Source organism: Pogona vitticeps, chromosome 4 (assembly GCF_051106095.1).
Source record: "Pogona vitticeps strain Pit_001003342236 chromosome 4, PviZW2.1, whole genome shotgun sequence".
NCBI lineage: Eukaryota > Metazoa > Chordata > Lepidosauria > Squamata > Agamidae > Pogona > Pogona vitticeps.
The window spans coordinates 107,242,117-107,264,090 of NC_135786.1; the positions used below are offsets into that span (position 1 = coordinate 107,242,117).

A 21,974-nucleotide genomic window follows, 5' to 3' on the forward strand; every position below is an offset into this window, starting at 1 on the left:
TGAAGAGACCTCTCAACACAGCGGAAAGAAAGGAACTAAGGTAACCGCTAGGACAGGCAGACCATGTGGGCTCCGGGGGGAGGTCAAGTGCATTTTTTCTCAGCCCCAGAATTTTCTGAGGCCTCCGCACATGTGCAGAATTAACCCATTAGTGTGCATTTAAAGAGGCCACGAAGAAGAACTAGGAGTTCCGATATCCAATCTTCACCAAAATTGGCAGGCATGTTGGAGAAAGACATAGGAAGTTCTGTTGTGATTCTGGAGTCTCTCAGTACCTGGGGGGAGATTTCCTGGGAGTCCTCTTTGTGACTTTATAACTTGGAGGTCCATGATCCAATATTCACCAACCTTTCCGAAGTTGTAGAAAAACATCGGAGGAAGCTTCCCTGCAAATTTGGTGTCTCTAGGTCATTGGGGTCCAGTGTTATAGCCATTTAAAGTGCAGACAAATTGACAGATTGATTCATTGATTCGTTGAAGAGTATTCGTATATTTGTATTCGTTGAGCCATTAACCTTGATGAATAATGGATCAAAACAAATTGCCATTTTTTTATTCGTCCCCATCTCTAATTATAATTCTCAATAAAATAAACATGTTCTTTGGTTACCAAAAAGTTTGTATCTCAAGGGAATGCAGAAAAATTGACCTAACTAGCTATAATAGGAACCTGAATGCATTTCAGTTTCCTATATCACTGAGACTGGGTTCCTATCTTATCTTGGCAGTATTCAATAAGACCCCCTCCCACGTTACCCACAGAGAGAGCACTGCACCAGCTTTAAACTTGTAAATCTGAATTAAGGGTGACCTGAAGTGTAGGAAAAGTGAGGAGGATGAGCTCCTCTCTATGGACAGCTTTGGTTCCCAGACTGCCAAGGTAATGTAAGAACACATCAAAGAATACAATGATCTAAAGTCTACTGGGAAAAGAAGAACTGTTTTCCATGACTGCATTCTGCCAATTCTAATTTTACAAAATCCTTAATGCCCCAAATGTCTGTTATATTTTTGTGTATACAAACTTCAATGTGGGGACATATGCACACACAATTTAAAATCAAACACTTTCCATGAAGAATGTTATAACTCAAATGTATTCATAATGATTCTTTTTACAGTTTTGGTAAACTATCATCATAACAAAAGAAACAATTTTGCATATTATTTCCATCCCTTTTCCAAAGACTGAAAGAATATACAGTACATATACAGGCTGACAATTTGATTTATCTAAAGCAGTCTTCACTTTGCTCAGTTCCTAGAGTTCTTTAGACTAAAAGATAATACCAACTGAAACAAAAGGTTTTTCACAAGTGAAACAGTAAAGCAAAGAACCAAGAACTATATTCAAAAGTGAAGTGGTTTAGAACATCTATCTCTCTCTCTCTACACACACACATACACACACACGTTCATAACCTTCCAGGAAAATCAACCTATATTCTATTGAAGAACAAAAAAGTTATTGTAAAAACATTTCTAATTTAACAAAATGGGGGGAAATGGCTGCTATCAAAATATACAATTTGAATTGCAGGCTAGGTTTATGCTCTTAAAAATAGTTTTAAGCAAAATTCCTCGCTTGTAAGAATGACTACTCGCCAGGTCAGTCACTGCAACATGGTAATCCCACAAGATTTAGTAAAAGATTAAACAATGACTCCCTTCGTTATCTGTATAATGTTCTTGAAAAATGTAGACAGGCAGAATTTTCCTCTCTAGACCGGAGTAGGTTTCAAAGTCCTCGATCCAAGGTTTATGAAAACAGAATGGAAGTCAAGAATTCAGAATCTCAAGTGGGATTTGTGCTTTACCATATACCTGTAATGTAAAGGAATAAATCATTATTGTAATATCTTGTGTTACACATTAGGGCACACATCTTCACATGGGCAATGACATTAACAGTCAAGGAGGCCAGAACTCATGCAAAGAAAATGGCAAGATCAAGAAGATCTTCATTGCATCTGCAACTAAATACTGTTGTTTGATTTTGTCCTCCACAGATTGCCTACCAACGATATATCAATTAAACCTGCCAGAGAATTTTTAATCAAATAGTTTTTAAATGTAAAACGTTCAGTGTGAGAAAAAGTTCAAAAGTCTTTGCAATCAAGACAGCCTGGAGTGCTATCTTTTAGTGAATAAGCAGAGTATAAACTCAACTTCAGAAGAGGGAAGATAGCATGAATTGCAGTAGCAGTTCTAATGGGGCATTTATTTATTTAGAATGTATCAGGAATTCTTAAACAACCATAGTAGTTTACAAATTGAACTATGAGATGGCAGATTTAACAGGTCACTAAAAATTCAGCATAAAATAAACACAAAAATAAAATGTGTTAGTAAAAAAGAAATTGTGTAAGATCTCCAATGACAACTACATAAACGAGATACTACAACAGAAAAGGCTGTCTCTGGTCACTATACACTTTACTTCAGATGGTGGGAGATATGGATAAGAAACTCTGATATAATCTTACTGGCTCAGCAGATTGATGATGAAGAGAGGATTTTTGAGTTAATCCAAATTTGAAAGAATTTGGTAGGCTTGACATGTTTTCCAAAAGAGGTATAAAAGGTTTATTATGATTAGACCAAAGTAACATCCATGCCATGTATTTTGCAAGACATTCTGTAAATCTCTAATAATATCTAAAAAAACACCCCAATATAAATGTGCATAATAATATAATAGTAATCATGTGGAGTCAAGTCAATAATATAAACAAATACACTGTGCAGCTTGCCCATGGCCACACAGGCTGGTTCTACTAACAGGAGACACAATGGGGAATCAAATTCCCAACCTCTGGCTCCATAGATATCTAAAAATGCAGCGCAGCCAGTAGTACTTTGATTGCAAAATATTTTCTGGACCTTTAAGCTACAGAGTTTGCTTACAAGATTCAACAAACTGCTCTTGAACCTCAAATAAAAACACAAAGGTAAATTTTCTCTTCCAGTTTGATATTTACCTGTCCAATGTTTCCCAGAAACGTAGGAACACTGGTCTGTCCAAATGCCTCTTGTGATAACTGAGTTCTAACACTGTTACATCCCATTTCTGGACATTTGGATCTAGACGAACTTCGTCGTATTTAAGATGGAAAGCTTTAACTAAAATGTGGAGAGAAGTGGTGCAACAATTAAACTGAAACTCCTAAAATCCAAATGCATTATAGACAAGACAAAAAAGAAGAAGAAAAGACAAAGTCCTCACATGGTGAATCCCAGTTGCTCCAGGAGTGTGTGTGTATATCATGAGACAGAAAGCCAGTATGGTGCAGTGAATCCATCTATTTAAACTGGTAACTCCCTGGCTATCCCAATAGCTGTGATGGCAAACTGATTTCCATCACTGTGGGAACAGTGTTGCTAACAGGCCACGACTGTTTTCAGAGAGGATTCGGAGGCAATTAAGTACACTAATGGAATGAAGGCCAAATATTTTATTAACAAATGACAAATATTTTAGTCCTGACACCTCTTACGCTGTCTGGAATTCCTCAGAAAGCATCAATGAATTACACTGATTGCAGGCTGGTTGTAGAACAACATAAGCGATAAAGAAAGGTTACTTACCTGTAACCATGGTTCTTCGAGTGGACCTCTGTGAATTCACACATATGGGTTTAGTCTGCGCCTGCGCTGACATTCTCGGAGCATTCTAGAGCTAAAAGTAACAATTTTATGGTGTGATCCCCCATGAGGCACAAGCTCCTCCCACCCAAGATTCCCCTCAGTTCCTGCAATTTGTCCGCCGGGCATGAGAGTTATACAACAATAAGATACCCGTGACGACAGAGGGGAGGATGGGTGGGTAGTGTGAATTCACAGAGGTCCACTCGAAGAACCATGGTTACAGGTAAGTAACCTTTCTTTCTTCTTCGTGGCCTCTGTGAATACACACATATGGGTGACTGGCAAGCTTACTTATTGGCAGGTGGGATGTCACGGTAGGAAGGATGCCAACACATTTCTGCCAAATCCAGTGTTACTGCGTGTACCTACATGTAGCCAGTATTGCTTTGCAAAGGTAGATGCCATGGATCATATTGGTGCACGGTAGATGTCAAGAGTCTCGATTCTACTCTGGATGCAGCCGAGGTAGACAGCACTCCGTGGAGCGAGGCTAAAGCTAATTAGACGCTGACTCGTCTGACCGCTGGCAAGCCATAGATACAGCCTGGACCATCGATCTAGAGATGGATAGGAAGAAACTGGACTTTTGAAATGAAAAGAATGAAAGCATCAAAAGAGCCTGTCATCTGTTTAGAAGCTCTGGTAGTGTCCAGAGAAAATGCTGGTGAGCATCTTACATAAATATTGTGGAGCATGTGCTCTAAAGGAGATGATGGTGATCTGAAGAATGATGGTAAGATGAAGCATAGATAAACATGAAAATTAGTCGAATACGTCAGGAATGAGACATTAAAGTAGGAAGTCACTTTATCAGGAAAATTGAATAACAGGTGGATCGAATCACAATCCAGCTATTTCGCGTGTTCCCTTGGCAGATATGACAGCCACTAGGAAGGCTGTTCAAAGTAAGTAATTTGGCATTTGAAGAGAAAATGGACTCGAATGGCGGGCACATGAGTGAATTTAGAAATCTATAGACCATTGAGGAACAATGCGTTTACATGGAGGACGGGTGGTACTGAGTCCTGTGAAAAGATGTTTGACCCTAGAGTGAGACAAAAGTCCTACCTACCAGAATAATCTGGTTAATGGGCAACAATAGCAGATATATAACATTTTAAAGCATAAACAGAAAGCCAAGTAGGCAACAGTTTCTAAGAAAGTTGGTAAGGTAGCTCTTTGTTTCAATATATTTAATAAAGATTTATTTATTTACACATCGACATCGAGTTCATGGTTTTTGAGCTCAATCAAGCACTGATGCCAAAGTGGGAGTATTTCCCAGGTTGCCAAGTTCATGGAAGTTAGGAGGTGAGGAACCAGAGGGAACTGACATGTGTCTCTCTATATCGATCTGAGACAGGCGAACTAGAACCAAGTACCTCAAGGAGGTATTTGGATCGCATTTGATTAGGAATGATGGTGATGGAAGATTCTCCGTAGAATGAAATGTATCGGAGGGAAGAGTTATGGCAAATTCCCTGTCCACTGCCATATGAATATGTCCTCGACAGTGTTTCCGTCCGCACCTGCACAGGAGCAATAAAACCTGTAGTTGGCGTACGGACCCCAGTGAACACATTGAAGGTCGATACTTTCCAATGGTGATAGAACCAAACTTGCAGTTACTTGGATTAGGGATCCTCTAGTTGGTCAAAAAGAAAAGATACCACTATTGGAGTGGTTCGAGGCTGAGTCTGGATTGCTTTAGCACTGAAGCCGTGGAGGTCATGAATTTGGGGAGATGATTGCTAGTAATTTTTTTTTTTTTTTTTTTAGAAAAACATACACTATAGTACCAGTACAGGTAGATGTCCATATCTCGCAGGGGAAGGTTATTATCAAACTGATGTCCTGTACCATCTGAAAGACCTTGCAAATGTTGAAAAACTGAATGGCATGAAACCTTAGGAATTACTGATTAGATAATAGTGTTGAGGCTGGAATCTGAAACTTACGGTAGAATACACATGAAAAAATTTCTGAGACCAAGGATGGGACGGATGCCTCCGTCCTTTCTATGTATATAATAGCACAGAAGTAGAAGCCATGCATAAGCCAGATGTAGGAACTTGGATTATGGCATGTTTGCCCAGGAGGCAGAGGTCTCCTCCTGGAGGATATAGACAAAAAGAGTGAGTCTAACGTTACTCAAAGGGGAACAAAGACAATTATATAACGTAACCTTGAGAGATGTGGTGACATTCTTGTATGAACCGAAATGTCTGGGAGGCTGAAACTCCAGATATGATTGAAAGGACTATGGGTAGAACTGAAAGAGGGATGAAAGGGCTGTCAGCCCATATATAATTTAGCTGTTTTCCTATTCTGTGTAAATAATAATAATATTTCTAGTGTCACCAGTCTAAGACTGAAGAGACTGGTACCATGTAATGGAAGACATTCAATTCTGTCCTATGTGTCCTTGATGAGCCAGTGGATCGTGACTAGGTGAGCCTTCTATAGATACTAAGGATGCGACAGTAGTTGAAGCCCTTTGCATGTCAAGCAGCAATCCTGTGTTGCTTTGCTAGAGTCGTGGTCTCAGAGCAAGAATTTCTAAGCTCTGTCTTAATGGATTTTAAGAGAGGTAGAATTTGAGACCAAAATTGCTCCAGGTAGGCGCCTATTGTGATTGATAGTTGGCCACATGGAGCAGAAGTGAATGAAGGGAATAAGTCTCCCTGCCAAAGACATCAATGTTTCCGTATTCTTATTAGTAGGGTTCAGGGAAATCATTTCTCGTTTTGGATAAATTTGTTCTATGATGATAGAAATGGAACTGGAGTCATCCCAAAATTTCTGTGTCATTTCCTCGTACCTTGTACCTGTGATACATTCTTCCTAGATCTTTAAGAGGAAGTGGCTTGGTGCAAGCATCCTTTATTAGCTTCAGCATAGTTAGTGTAAGTGCTCAGCTAAGTGATGGCTGGGTCTGGAAAAGGCGGTTCCTCCAATCCCAATAGACGGGATGCGGTGAACCGAGAAGTGAGCTGTGCAAATGAAAAGAAGCACACTGAAGGTGACAGAGAATGATAATGGATCACATCATATTGGAGGGAGATTCGTTCAAGGAGTGAGATCCGAGCTTATGTCCAGAATTGGCAGATTCGAAGCCAGGACCGGTCGCGCTCGATCATAATGTGCCTTGACACGAGATGGATTGGAATTTGGAAAGCATCTTTTCCTGCCAAAGTGTTGTATGGTAGAGAAAAAGAACAAAGTTTTTTCCATGTTGAGGTCGATCCTAATGGATTCAACGTACATCGAAGATAGTGGCAAAGCTGGTAGCTACGATAAAAAGAAGTCAAACGGACTGACTGGTCAACAGCAGAGAAGTAAAGAGCCCGCTCAGTTTGCAGTCCTACCAGCAATTCTGCCAGTCAAGGTACTGCCTCCCCACATGTCTAGGGGCGGCGGCTGGTAACTTTGGGGTTGAGGCTTTTAACGTTCCTGGAATGGCATAGGCTGATGGGAACATCTTTAGGCACTTGCAGATGTTACAGCACAATGAATGTGTCACCTTCTAGAGCCTGAGCAGGTTATCAAAAATAACAACCTTTTTCTGGCTAAAAAGCCATACACCAACAAATGGCAGGTCCTAACCTGTCAGTTGCTTAGACACTGGTTTTTAGGCGTATCGAGCAGCAGTGCGCTCGTGATGCACCTGCAACAGTGCCTCCCAGTGATGTGGAAGGCCTGAACTGGAAGCGTGCACATGAGCTACCTGCAGGGTGGGCAGAACCAAACTCCATAAGTGGTGATAAGCCCTCATGGCAGAGGAGTACGTGGCTACACGGCGACTAAAAACAAATAACGCCGACCAAAGAACTCATCTGTTGACAGTAAAGGAGTGTGACCATCTGCGACAACTGAGAGGGGTGTAGGAAGATTGGTTGGAAACTCTTCCACCCCCCAGCGACTCATGTGAGTCTCAAACCTGAATGGGTTAACAGCAGGTTTGATCAAGGCTCCAAACATTATGATGCCGGAGCTGGGTTCGAGGGAGCACTACATCTGTAAAGCGCATGTGGAGGCATAAAGTACTCCATAGCCCATGGCTCAGAACGATGCCAGGTAGAGCGGGATGGTGATGGTGGCCGAGAGCTCATAGCTCCTATCCCAAACAAAAGGGACTGGTCCTACGCAACCTTGTCAGTGTGACAGGACCTACCTGAGGAAAATTCTCCAGACTTACCAGACAGCGGCAGGGTTCTCGGGTGGACCCTTGTGAGTCCTTTCCTTATGAGCCTATGCAGGCACTGGCACCTGAGACAGGGCCGCAGGCTACTTTGTGAGCGAGCCCATTGATAAAGAGGGCTGTTTTGTGCCAAATTAACAGCCACCTGCAGGTGCTACCCCAGGCAGGAATATCACCGACTAGCAGGGCTAGTGGTGGGAGTTGCTGCAGCCCCCCCTTCCAGAGGCAAACTAGGGCTGTCAAATGCTGCCAGAAAGCTTTCGCCTCGGCACTTGGTTTTGGAAATAGCAGCCACGTGAACAAGGCCTCTGATAAATCAGGCCCAACACACCAAACACCCAAGGGCGTTACCCCAGACAGGGAAAGCACTGACATGCAGGGCTAGCCGCAGGAGCTGAAGGGGCCCATTGCATCCCCAAAGGGAAAACCCAAGCCTTACCATATGTCGCAGGCACATCTACAGCCTCGGTGTGCAGCTCCCTCCAGAAGTCGCAGCTACCTGAGCAGGCGCACGAAGGAGGGTTGGTGTGTGGCACTCACACACAGAGGCGCTTCCCATGTCAGGAGGAATCACTGACAGTCAGGGAAGGAGACCAGGGCAACAGGAGGCCCTTCTTCTCCTAGGGACAGGGCCACAGAGCCCTAACTCCTGCAGGGTCCCTTGAACAAGCCCCTTGAAACAATCATCCATCGATGATTCACCAGTCTCTCTCATGGTTGCTCAGAGAGAGGGTGTGGTGAGACATGCCTCCTTTTCACTCTCTTCTCCTCATGAGATAGAGAGACTTAAGCTCCAACTCTGGAACATCAAATGCCCGCCCTCACGTAGGGCTAAAAAGGGCCACGGCCGGACTGGACGGTAGCGCAGTCACTAAATGGCCAGTTGGAGCAGAGGCTATCAGGCGATCCCAGTCTGTGCAGGTAGAGCTGGCACGTCGTCTCCTCAGAGGCAAATTCGCTGGCCTCCGGCAAGGATTCCTCTGTTGATGTAGACTTAGATTTTAAGGACTCCTTGGCATTGTCGGGTCCCCTACTGCGGCCTGCACCTATCTGGGTAAGATGTAGCTTACTCAGGCAGAAAATCATTAATGTGCCTGAGAGTCAAAATGAGTAGGCCGAAAAAGGCGGGAAAGGAGAAAGAAGCAAACAGTTGAAGTGTGTGTGTGTGTGTGGGGGGGGGTAAGCCAAATAGTGGCAAGCAAAAAAGAAAACAACTCACGGGGGATCATAGATTAGATAATTGAGAAGGGAAAGAATCCAATTTAGAGGGAATTGATCAATAAGCTAAGGGGAAAAACCCTGTGGAAATAGCTCTATGCTCTGTAGAACTTTACAGCACGGCGGAAAAAAGGAACTGAGGGGAATCTTGGGTGGGAGGAGCTTGTGCCTCATGGGGGATCACACCATAAAATTGTTACTTTTAGCTCTAGAATGCTCCGAGAATGTCAGCGCAGGCGCAGACTAAACCCATATGTGTGTATTCACAGAGGCCACGAAGAAGATAAACGTTTGTCACTTGCTAACAGAAAAAAAGAGCAAAAGTGTGCTGCTTAAGTCTTCTTTAGTCTTCCCCTATTAGTGTGCATATAGACTCCCAATCCTCTTAAAAAAGACCCCTTGCCTGTTGACAACACAGGCAGCCTCTTATACACTACAAATTACAGAAGTTAAATCATCTGAAGTTAAAGGAATTTTCACATGAAGCCAATTGTGAGCTCACTGACATCTCCACATCTCCCATGGCTCTAGAGCTGACATGTTATAGAGGGTGTTTATCATAGACTGAGGAAATGCAGGTTCAAGTCCTCACTCATACTTTAAGATCACTAGGTGATCTCTTGGACAGATCAATTGATCTTATACAAGACTGTGCAGGGGGAGAGGGAAAGAGAAACTTCTTGCAAACTATCCTCAAACCTTTGGAAGGAACTGCATGTATGCCTCAGAGTATACAGATAAATGCAGCCACACAACCAGCAAATCTGAACACTTTCAACTAGGAAAAAATAAGCCAACATTTGTTCTATCTTCTGTGTGATTGTGTGGATACATAGCCTTGTCGTTGCAGGGAAATTTTTATTCAAGCTAAAGGCATTAGCTTCACGAGTGCTGCGGAGGTCAAGTAAGTTATAAAAATGAAAAATCCTACACTAGTACACTTTGGGGCTTCTTAAACAGATTGACAATGAGGTGAATGGTGCAATTATCTTAGATCAGAGGACAGTTTGTCATGTTGCTTTTCATGTTGTAAGAGTTTATCTTCATCCAGGTCTACTTTTCAAAGTACATCAAGCATGCCCTAAAATTTTTAGGGAGACAAGGAGACACAGATTCAATTCATACAGAATAAGAAAGCAGGAGAGCTGAAAGGACTCCGAGTGCCATCACATTCAACCCTGTGGAAGCAGGAAATCTACAGTAGAAATATTCCTTGAAAGTGCTGTTTTTAACTGCTGCAATTTAACTGCTGTTTAAAAAATTTCCAGGGAAGGAGTTCACCATCTACCAAGGCACTTCATCCCACTATCAAATCGATATTACTATTAAAAAGTTGTCCCAATTGCTTTTGTAAGTTTTCCTTTCTTAAATTTTATTTGTTTTCACACATCTTGCTTGGAGCATACTTGAAAACCCCCCTCTTTTGTTTTTAACCTCTCTTGCAACTCTGGGTTTTTGGTTTTACCTTAACAAATACTGGCTACTTGTTTGTACTTCTCCTTGGTGACTTGCCCATCTTAGCTCATCTGAAAACTCTTTCTCTGAGTACCTCCTCAAATGTTACCCACCAATCTGTAAGTTGCTGTTAATTACCTACAGACTGGAGATCCTTGGTTTGTATACAGTACAAAAATAGATTGTAAAGGACTGGCAACAGGTACTGTAAGTTGCCCACAGGTAGAATTTTGATTTATAACTTTTTTGCACTGACAAGATTTCTTTCTGTTGAGTATATCAACTGTATGTATCAAGGACATTGAGAGCATTTCTAATAAAATACTAATCTCTGAATATGTTAAGCCAATTTTTCTTTTTAAAGGAAGCACAAGAGGTATATCTATCAAGGATGTATGCATTTACAAAGAAATCTATGAATGTCAAACAGATCCTTTGAGTTAGGAGCAAAAAGTATTGAACAAGAATCAATTCACTAAAAATGACCTTCAAGTTCAATAGACTTGCATTAACATGCAATTGCAAGTAGACCTTTAAAATGGCATTCGGATAAAATATTCAGGTTGGTTAAAATGCCAAAATTCCAAACTTTCCATTGAAAGTGCCTGCTTTCTTACAGATATCTCTGAAAGGAAGGGATAAAAGAAATTATTCTCTACAGAAGCCACAGGCATAAAGTCCACAGATAAACAAATTATTTCACAGGAGGTCAAGAGCTGTAGATTGGAAAAACAGAGGATAAAGAGAGTACTATTTTAAGCTTTGTTCAAGTGACTTTATGGGATTTTAGCCAGCATAAAGTGATATTGTGAGATACTGAGAGATAGTCTGATGTGCTCTAGATGGAGTTTAATCCAGGATTTGCATGATATGTTTAGATGTCTTCTTGAATTTTATTGCAATCCGCTTTTTTCCTTTCAGAAATTTCAATCTACAGTAACCAGCTTTAAATCTTTCTTAATCTTCACTGCTGTAGAAGCTGGCTTGCCTGTACTAACGTCTGTTCATTTTTGAAGGCCAGTAGCTACATACTTCTTTCAGCATCTAACAAAGATCTGTAAAGGTACACTATCTACACTATCATCTTTCAAATGTAAGCTTGAGCTTGTATTTCTTCTTGAGATATATGTCAAAGAGTAAAATAATGTACCTCTAAGAGATTGGTGATTTCTCATGTTTTTACAGTTTACTACATTCTTTTACTTTTCTACTACACCGTGTTGTCTCCTTCATATTTTGGGCCTATTAATAATGCTTAAAATTTATATAATATTTTTGTGGATTCAGAACATTTCATATACATTATGTTGCTCTTGGACCATCTTACCAAGGCAAGTCAGTGTATTATTCTCATACTGCAGAATGGAAACTAAGGATAAGAGAGAAAGCAACTGACCTTATTAACTTTCTACAGCACTATATGTGTTAGTAGTGGCTTCAGTCCATACAATTAATGTTCAAGTCAACTAAGCAACAGTTACCATTATTTTATAAGACATGTAGAATCAAGGCCCTCTGCTCGTCCTCTGGGTTTGTGTTCCCAACCTGGACCTTCCTGCTACAAAGGTAGCTCATCTATATTCCTGACAACAAAGGAAAATAACCTGATTTCTCCCTCTGCACTATTAAAATTGTAGGCCAGTGGTTCCTAACCTTCCCCAGGTATTCTTGGACTACAACTCCCAAAAACTTTCACTAAATGGTTGTGCTGACATGGGTTTCTGGGAGTTTTAGTCCAAGAACATCTAGGGACCCAAGATTGAAAACCACTGTTGTAGGCCACTTTACATTTAATACTGAATGAGTTTTCTTCCTATTCTTCTCTACTTGTACTCAGTCTCTCTCCACCCAGACTACCCACTTTGGTGTCACAAATTACAGATCAATATAAATATACTAGATTTCATTTTAACTCAGTGAAACTGAACAGGAAGCCTGAAGCTTGAAAAAGAGATAAGGTCATTCATTTGGTGGAGAGGATGGAAATGCAACTTATGTTCTAATGCCTAAAACTTAGTGTTCAGCCTGAAACAGTGCAACAGTATAAAAATTTTAAGAGAAGATGGCACTAAATGGTCTTATAATGGGTTGTTGATGAACTTCTATAAAGAAGGGGTAGTGATGGCGGTATCTGAACCTCAACATGGACTCTGTGTTTTCCCTGCAAACTCAAATTTTTCACAGCTGCATTCTTTTGTTACTTCCAGCTTCCCAAGCCTGGCCAGACAAAATCTGCTGGGGAAAAGAAGGGCCTTCACCCACTTGCTCATGATTTTCATTAAATTACTTCTCCCTCCTAGTTTTATTGAGATTTGCCATGGCTGGCATTCTAATGGATTGTGCTGCTACAAGTGGTGTTTTTTTTTGGAACAAATGATATGTGCAAGGCAGGGAAGCCCAGCTAAAAGTGATGAATTGAATTTATGTTTAACTAGCTATGAGAGTTATTTAAAAACTGTTCTAAATAACTCAGGAAATGCATAAGCTATAAGCAAACATTCTTCAATCCACTTCTACTCTTCATTCATACAAGCAGGGAAAGTAACTATAAAGGTACTAATTAACCATTACAAGTATATCAGGTATCTGGTAACAGTTCACAAACAAACCAGGATTCTGTAAACCAGCTCTAAATTGCATCTTGAAGTTGGCTTACAAATTCTGGCTTGTTTGGAATCATGATTCTTGGTCTGTATGTCACAAGCAGTGGTGGTTAACTGTAGTTTTCTGATTAGTTCCCCTGTATGCACAAAAGGAACACCTCCTAACATAACACACTGCACAAACAAGTAGGTACCTGCAGCTCAAGAACTAGCTAATTAAATTGGTATGTGGGATTCAGTACTCATATGTTACTTTCTGGCGTACTATCCCCTTAGGATAAGTGGGATGTGGTGGTGCTGCGGGTTGAACCACAGAAGCCTCTGTGCTGCAAGGTCAGAAGACCAGCAGTCATACTGAATCCACACAACGGAGTGATCTCCCATCGCTTGTCCCAGCTCCTGCCAACCTAGCAGTTCGAAAGCACGTAAATGTGAGTAGATAAATAGGTACCACCACGGTGGGAAGGTAACATCGTTCTGTGTCTAGTCGCGCTAGCCTCGTGACCACGGAAACTGTCTACAGAAAAACGCTGGCTCTACAGCTTGGACATGGGGATATGCTCCGTGCCCTAGAGTGAGACACGATTGATCTAAATGTCAGGGGGAACCTTTACTTTTACATTTATCCCCTTAGGACTGGAAACTCAGTAAGTTACAGTGACATCTGTTGCCACATCTGGGAAAAGTCTGTTATCAGGAACGGGGCTTAAACCATAGGAGGAGGAATTGTGGTCCTCTAGGCTTCGTTAGATCACTGGTAACTGGTCATGCTGGCTGCGCTACAATTTGTTTAGTGCTCTGAGCAACTGAACATTCTAAGCCACTAGTCTAACTTGCTAGTGTCAGAAGAGGCTTTATTTCCATATGCACAATACATTAATTTACTCTACTGTGAACACATAACAGAAAATTATCTGTAAGTGGGGGAAAAGCTCACTTTTTGCAAAAATATCAACAGGTGATCCATCAGGTAGCAACCACGGCCAGCCTTTGAACTGCCAAGCAGGACCCTGTACAAACACAGCCACAACACGGTCCCTAGAAAACAGAAAGGGACACAAATACTGAATCCCTCATACACAAAACGTTCACAGCATAATGAGAGGAAAAGCTAAGGTGCTTTTCTGAACACATTCATATCTTAATTCCTATAAGAGTTCACTCAGGATAATGCTATAATTCAGCTGTTTTCTCTACAACACAAGGAAACCTGAATATATCCATATGTACACCAGTTTTGTTAAGGCCTTAACGTACTTAGAAGGTAAGGAACCTGTTTGCAAATGTAACAACAAACACAAATAATTGGAAACTTGGATTGCATTTATAATCTCAATTCACACGGGATGATGAATAATGTTGCTGAATGGTTTTAATCATAAACTGCACTCACCAGTTGCCGCTAGCACTGGACATCCACTGGCAGAACATTGAGCACCCCTAAAACCAGATCTAGAAGGTTGTGAACCACCCCTGAAGGTTGTTTGGGGGGCACAGATATGAAAAGAGATGGATTTAGGCTTTGAAAAAGCTTAACCTTGAAAAATAGTATAAACGTAAAATACTTTAAAGAAAAATCATGAAGTGAAAACAGTAACTATGACATGAGGTTAAATGATAATTGAAGAATTGTTTGGGAAGTGGTTGTCAAATTCTGATAGACGTTACAGATGTAAAATTGGAAATGTATCCTTGATACATATGATTTGGGCTTGTCCAGTAAACTATTTATTTTTGACTGAAATTGTAACCTATATTAATGCAGTATTTGGGAAATCTTTGATATTTCTGGATATTTCTGTTCTCTTAAAATTATATTCCTGTTCTATGGGTTTAACAAAGGGAAAATGAAACTGTCCTTATGGTGGCTACGAAATTTATATTCCAAGTCTGGAAGAATAAACATTCACCATCTACTACACAATGCTGAGAGACTCTGTTAGCACTAGCGTCATTTGATCATACAAACATCTTTTTCACAAGGTCATTTATCTAGATATCTGGAAGGCCTGCACTGATTTATACATGTAATAAAAACATATGCAATGTAACTATATTGCAAATTTATAATGGTAGTTTGCAGTGAGTACTAACATTACTGTATTTACCATTTTTGTTCTGTTTTTCATTTTTTTCTTTGTTTTTGCTACTCTGAATTTCACTGTGGCTTATTAAAGGCAACACCAAGAGCAACAAACTGTCCTCCTTACCAGTCTTGAGGCATAAGTTTTAGAGGCTGGTCAACCACACGATATGGCACTGTAACACTGACTGTAGTTCCACCAGGCTGCATCTGGTCTTTCCTTCTTTGTATTAAAGTTTCATTTTCTCGCTGGCAGCCTTGTTTTTTCTTCTCATCAGATGGAACAAACCTTAAATACATAGATGGTGGGAGAATTAATAGACTGTTACTAATTGATTTTGTACAATCAAAGTAAAAACATGCATTACACAGTTTAGAGATTAATCAAAAATTGGACAGGATCACAATGAAGCATTGAACAATAAATAAATAAAAGCTAATACTGCTTATAAACTGATCAAACCACTTCAGAAAATCCCCAGACCACTACAAAGGAAGAGAAATATATCATTTAAACAGATGTTTACATTAAAAACTATGTAACTAGAAATAAATCCCAGATAGGTAGCAGCATTTGTCTTTTTAAGCCCAAGCAAAGATGTCTCATAAGGTATGACCTGGGGTTCAATCCCAGGTAGCGTCTCAAGGCTGACTCAGCCTTCTATCCTTCTGAGGTCGGTAAAATGAGTACCCAGCTCGCTGGGGGAGGGGCAATGTGTAGCCTGCATAATTAACTTGTAAACCGCCTAGAGAGTGCTTGAAGCACTATGGGGCGGTATATAAGCAGCACACTTTGCTTTTTGCTTTTGCTTTAAAAGGACTAACATTTATTGCAACATTATCTTCCGTGGCCCAGATCTAGATGGAGTGTATGGATGTGTGATGTGGCCTGCAAAAGTTTACATCACAAATTTTTTTGACAGGACACTGCTTCCAATTTCTGGCTTATAAGATAATGAAGTTGTTATAGTTCTACAGCAGGACATACCCAGAAGACTAATCCTAGGAACCTTACTGGCTGAAAGTTTTCAGGGTGGCTTGTATTAACTACTGTGTCTTTCTGAGAAAGAAAATGTCTCTGCTGATAAATATGCATTATTTACTTTAGATATATTTGAATTCATTATTGTCCACAGAAGTCATAGTAGTTACAACAGTTCAAGTGATTGCCTGCATTTCAACCCTTCATGCAAAATCTGTTGAGATTTGAAATTCAATTTTGGGGAAGGTACAGATATTTACAGTGGCAAGGAAAATAACAATTCTAAGTAAGAGGAAATCTTGATTAGAAAAATGAGTCCCTGTTGAATCTGAGCCTACAGACTCCACCTCCAAAGATGTGTATTCCAATTGGTTTGTTCAGCATCAATTGATGTCAGTTCCATAAGGTTTGTGATTGGAGGAAGCTAAGTCTCCTGAATTGAAACTGAAGGAAGCCTGTTTACAGACGCAGGTATGTGCCATTTTGTTCTCTTCTCATCTATCTCAGCTTACTTCCATGTAAAAGACACCCCTTAATTTTTAGTGTAATGATTTTAGGAAAAAGTAGAATTTTAAACATGGAAAAATATGGTAAACTGATAGTTATGTCTATAACCTTTTGATCACCAAGTATTTAATATTCTATTCAGCTCCCAATCAAATTAAGTTCTATTTGCCTATATATACAAGTAGTCTTATTACTATTTATTTATTTATTTATTTATTTATTTATTTATTTATTTATTTATTTATTTATTTATTTATTTATTTATTTATTTATTTATTTATTTATTTAGGTTTAACATTAAGGTTTATATTAGTTTCAGGGAAAAGGCATATATGATGCAAATAAAACTAGGCTCCTGTAATAAAAATAAAAAAGATTCAATTATTAAAAAAAACTTCCAGTTTACTAATGTGAAATGAACTGTTGGATAGCTCAGTGGTTTAGGTATCTAGTTGCAGAACCAGAGGTAGGGAGTTCAGTTCCACACTGTGACTCCTTGACATTCGTTCACCACTTTTCACCTAAACACAAAGCAATTCTCAAGACTGTTATGTCATCTCACATTTGAAAGTCCTTTTTCTTTTTGAGATCTAGTATTTCAGCCCCAATAATCTGGATTCTTTCCAAATAAAGATGTGGGGACAACAATCTCTTTCAAGATAAGCACAATTGGTATTTTCAATTTAAGTGAGTTTTTAAAAATCTGGGATAGTTTGGGGGTTGCCTATTTCAGAGTGGAGTGTTTTACTTTAAAAAATTGCAGTCATGTTAAATAGAAAGTACACCCTCATTTTGGCTTTGTTTCTGTTTAATAAATAATGACATGTTATAATAAGTTATGTCTTGTTGTTCATTTGAGGTTGTATTTACCTAATTTTCAGACCTGCCAAGGACCAGATGATTTCTATTATGTCCTGATACCTAAAACCATAGAATTCAAAGAGGCTGTACTTCCCCCCCCCCCACATGACTGTACAGTGGTGCCTTGGCTTACAAACTTAATTGGTTCCGGAACTCCGGTCGTAACTTGAAATGGTCGTAAATCAGAGCATCATTTCCTATAGGAAATGTTCCGGCCGAAGAAAAAAATCAACCCCCACTCCCCCAAAAAATACTGCAAGACCCACTGGAAACACAATTAATCCATTCTGGCAGAAGGAAAAAGAAAGAAAGAAAAGCAAACAAACCGTGCAAGACCCTTTAGAAATGCAAAAAAGAAAAAGAAAAGCAAAAAAGAAATAAACTGTGCAAGACCCTTTGGAAATGCAAAAAAAAAAAAAAAGCAGAAATCAAACAAACCGTGCAAGATGCTTCGGAAATGCGATTGATCTATTCTGGCCAAAGGGGGTGGGGAAAGAAAAGCATAAAAACCATGCAAGACCCTTCGGAAACATGAATAATCTAGCCTGGCCGAAGGGGGGGGGGGGGAGAAAAGCATACAAACCGTGCAAGACCCTTCAAAAATGCAAAAAACAACAAACAAACAAACAAACAAAATAAACAAACAAATCATGCAAGACCACTGGAAATGGGAACCCCCCCTCAAAAAGCAAACAAACCTAGAAGACCCATCACAGCATAGAAACATAATCCCACCACCCAGCCCAAAACCATGCTACAAAACCCACCCAGAACAGTTTTTAAAAAGTAGAAAGCAGCACCTTACCTTACCAGGCAGTCTGACGCCTCCAATCGCACACTCTCTAACTGCTGGGGTGAAAGAGCTACAAAGAAGCAGCCTCTTCGCCACCAACGGTTAGCAATTTGAATTCCCTGCCCTTTTCCCCCTGCCTTTTTTCTGGTTGTAACTCGAAGCTCCGGTCACAAGTAGAAGTAAAATTTTGTGGCCGGAGCTGGTTGTAACTCGAAACGGTCGTATGTCAAGACGTTTGTAAGTCAAGGCAATACTATATACTCTAAAAACTTTTTTGCCCAAACTTTCCGAAATTTGGCATTGAGCAAAAGACAGTCTGCCACAACTGATGCTGATCTGAAGTCCACTTCAAAAGTCATAATTTTGTATTTGGACTGCTGAAATTCCTTTACTTTTAAGAAATTTCAGTGGCATCTTCTTAAAAATGCAATTTTATTTATTTATTTTTATACCTCCCATCCAATGAAAAGCCACTGTCATGGCCAGTTTACAATAATGTTAAAGACACAAGCCAATCATAAACCATACAACTGAATTTTATATATTCTATATATAAAATCTTATATATTTGCATATATTTTGCTCAGTACTGCCTGAAAGCAATTCATGCAGAAGCCATGGAATGTTTCCAACATGGGCAATAAGCACAATATCTCACATTCATAAAATTGATGTTTTTTAAGAATTGAATTTGTGACATCTGGAGTAACAGGGTTTTTCAAACAGGATCAATGTGCTCTGTTGCTTTAAATGTTTTTAGTATTGATTTTATTTATTGTCTTTAATATAATACTTGTGTACTTATTGTTTTAAGCTTTTATATATTGTCCTTTTAATGATGTAATCCACCTTGGTTCCTTTTAAGGAGAAAAGTGGGATAAATATTTTAAATATATGAATAAACAGGTTCTTATAAAGCACAAAATCACTTCGGTTTTTTTTTTCTTCCTAACTAGATTACACTATTTCCAATTTTCATTAAAAAAAAATTAAAATCCAGTTGTCACAAAAGAACATGGACTGTTTCAAGAATAAATCAACCACTTCAGCTACATCTCTTTATTGAAGTCAATCCTTCATGAACTGTATTTTAATCAGTTACTTACTTCAGATCCTGCAGAAGATCTTTTGCATTAAGCATAGTTATTAACGAGGTTGTGGCTGCTGGAATAATGATTATGGGTGTTCGAGATCCTGCAGAGAGATTTTTAAAATATAAGTAGCAGATACAATTCAACAAATTGCAATTATCATTATCCTTTGCCTTATTGACCTCCCCCGAAAAGCCAAAACTAATTACGCATCCACAACTGGAATTTGCTATGTAAGATATGAACTTTATAGTTCTATGAAGGGCCTATAAAATTAGTAGCAACTCACCTTTTTTCTGATTTGGAGGTGGCCTTGCTTGGGAGACTGTGAGACAAAAAAAGATACCACAAAATAACTGCTTCATGGAACTCATTTGTTTCCGAATGAGATTATTCACATTTACCTGGGATCTATTAACATGAATAAAAAAACCCCAGTGGCTAACAAATAAAACTACAAATCAGAAAGTCCCTGGTTTGAATTCTGCTTCTAACAAAAAATTATTAGATGTTCTTAGACAAGCCACTTTTGCTTAGCCTCAGACCTCAAAGTACAAACTGGAGATATTGACTTACCTTACATGGTTATTGTATGGACAGCAAGAAGACTGTGGATATAAAGCATTCTATGTCTTTGAAATTGCTATATGCTATTATTTTATTTATGTGACTACATCACTAATTGGAAACAGAAATGGATGTACATGGAAAAGTCCCGTGATTAATTATAGCCCTTAATATATCATGAGTAACTGCATGTAAACAACAAGTGCCACAGTCTGCTTTTCAGAGGAATCCAGAAAGTGTCCTGTTCTTTTACTGTGCTCACCTGGGTGTGTGCATAAAGGCTCTCACCTACCAGAGGCAAGTAAGAACAAGCCATGCCTGTTTCTGCAGTGCCTAGCTGGAGGTACTGTAATGCCTTCAGCTACTTATTAAAAATAAAGTAAGGCAAGTATGAAAGCAAGCAGCATCAATGGTTATTTGTTCTGGCTCTTTTTTTCTAGAAGAAGTGGTGCTCGACTTATAAACATCCCCACTTATGAACATTTTGACTTAAAAACAGCCCTGTTCGCAAAATTTTGCTTTGACTTGCGAACAGAGCTTTGCCTTATGAATGGGAAAAAAAAAAAAAAAAAAAACCAACAACACGGGGAGTGAGGAAAGTGCAAAATTTGAACTTTCAATTAATCGTTGGCCAGAGAAGAGGCTGCTTGTCTGCTACCTCGCGTGTCCCAGTGGTTAAGTGAGTGGATATGGAGAGAGACTTTGGACTGCCTGCTACTGCCTGGTATTGCCTGGGACTATACTGCCTGGTACTGTACTGTACAGACTGTAATTTTTTGGCTTTTTTTTCAAAACTGATTTTTGACTTTCTTTTTTAAAACAGAGAGACTGCCTGTTCTGGGTGAGTACACTGTGCAGTCCAGGTTTTTTGCAGCTTGGGGGGGTAGGGCTAGGTGGGGGTTATGTTTCTGTGCTCTGATGGATCTTGCAGTGTGGATTTAAAATGTGAAATTTAGACTGTAATATTAAATTAAAATTAAATGTGAAATTTAGACGGCACAGTAATTTTAAAATGTAAAATTTATTTATTTATTTTTGCATTCTGTGGCTTCTAGGGTTTGTGTACTGTGACCTCTCTTTTGTTTTAAAATGTGTGGGTTTAAAATGTGGCTCCAAAGTCTGTCTGTTTTAAAATCAGAAAATATTCTGTGAGTGGCTGTCCTGGCTGTTGATGGAGGCAGGCTGTAAAATGGAGTTTAGACTCCAAAGTTTTTTTTTCTTAAAATCAAAAAATATTCTGTGAGGGGCTGTGCTGGTTGGTTTGCTCAAAAATGCAGTTTAGACTCAAGTTCCTCCCCCCCGCCCCCCCAATTGTCTTATCTCTCTCTCTCTCTCTCTCTGTGCTCTCTTTTTGTGCTGAGGGGGGTCTGTTTGCTGGAATAATAGTTGCTGGTTATTGATGCAGGTAGGCTGTAAAATGCAGTTTAGACTCAAGTCTCTCCCCCCCACTGCCTTCTCTCTCTCTCTCTCTGCTCTCTTTTTGTGCTGAGGGGTTCTGTTTACTGGAATAATGGTTGCTGGATTCTGTGGCTCCTAGGGTTTGTGTACTTTGGTGTGCTGAACAGTACTCATGGCTCCAAAGAAAGAACAGAGCAAAGGCAAGAAGAATATCATACCCATTGAAACAAAAAAGGACATCATAAAAAAGCATGAAGATGGCATGCATGTGACTGAACTGGCAGCCGAATACAAGATGGCAAAGTCAACCATCTGCACCATATTAAAGAAGAAAGATGTCTTGAAAGACATTGATGTGGCAAAAGGACTCTTAATCCTAACAAAGCACAGGTCACCCTGATAGAAGTGGAAAAACTTTTACTGATGTGGATGAATGAGAAACAGCTGAAAGGGGAAAGCATCAGTGAAGCCATTATCTGTGAAAAAGTGAAGAAGCTGCATAGTGATTTAATGGAAAGAAACCCCTCCGGAAGTGCAGCGCAAGAAGAATTCAAAGCCAGCACGGGG

The 21,974-nt window shown here is 39.7% G+C and overlaps 1 protein-coding gene across 2 annotated transcripts in view; it reads right to left on the reverse strand.

The window, feature by feature from the left end:
* Positions 1 to 1,079: 1,079 nt before the first annotated feature.
* The window catches only part of CDC73 (cell division cycle 73), a 196,414-nt gene continuing 175,519 nt past the window's right edge, over positions 1,080 to 21,974 (reverse strand). Inside the window, exons 12-17 of one of the 2 annotated variants that reach the window (XM_072998097.2) lie at positions 19,732 to 19,767; positions 19,458 to 19,545; positions 15,336 to 15,497; positions 14,063 to 14,163; positions 2,982 to 3,123; positions 1,080 to 1,824 (exon numbers count right to left, since the gene is read on the reverse strand). In XM_072998097.2, coding sequence (XP_072854198.1) covers positions 1,788 to 1,824; positions 2,982 to 3,123; positions 14,063 to 14,163; positions 15,336 to 15,497; positions 19,458 to 19,545; positions 19,732 to 19,767 — 566 coding nt within the window. In that variant the 3' untranslated portion in view covers positions 1,080 to 1,787. Of the gene's footprint in view, positions 1,825 to 2,981; positions 3,124 to 10,437; positions 12,106 to 14,062; positions 14,164 to 15,335; positions 15,498 to 19,457; positions 19,546 to 19,731; positions 19,768 to 21,974 lie in introns of those variants that run through there. The other variant, XM_072998098.2, reaches the window with a different exon arrangement.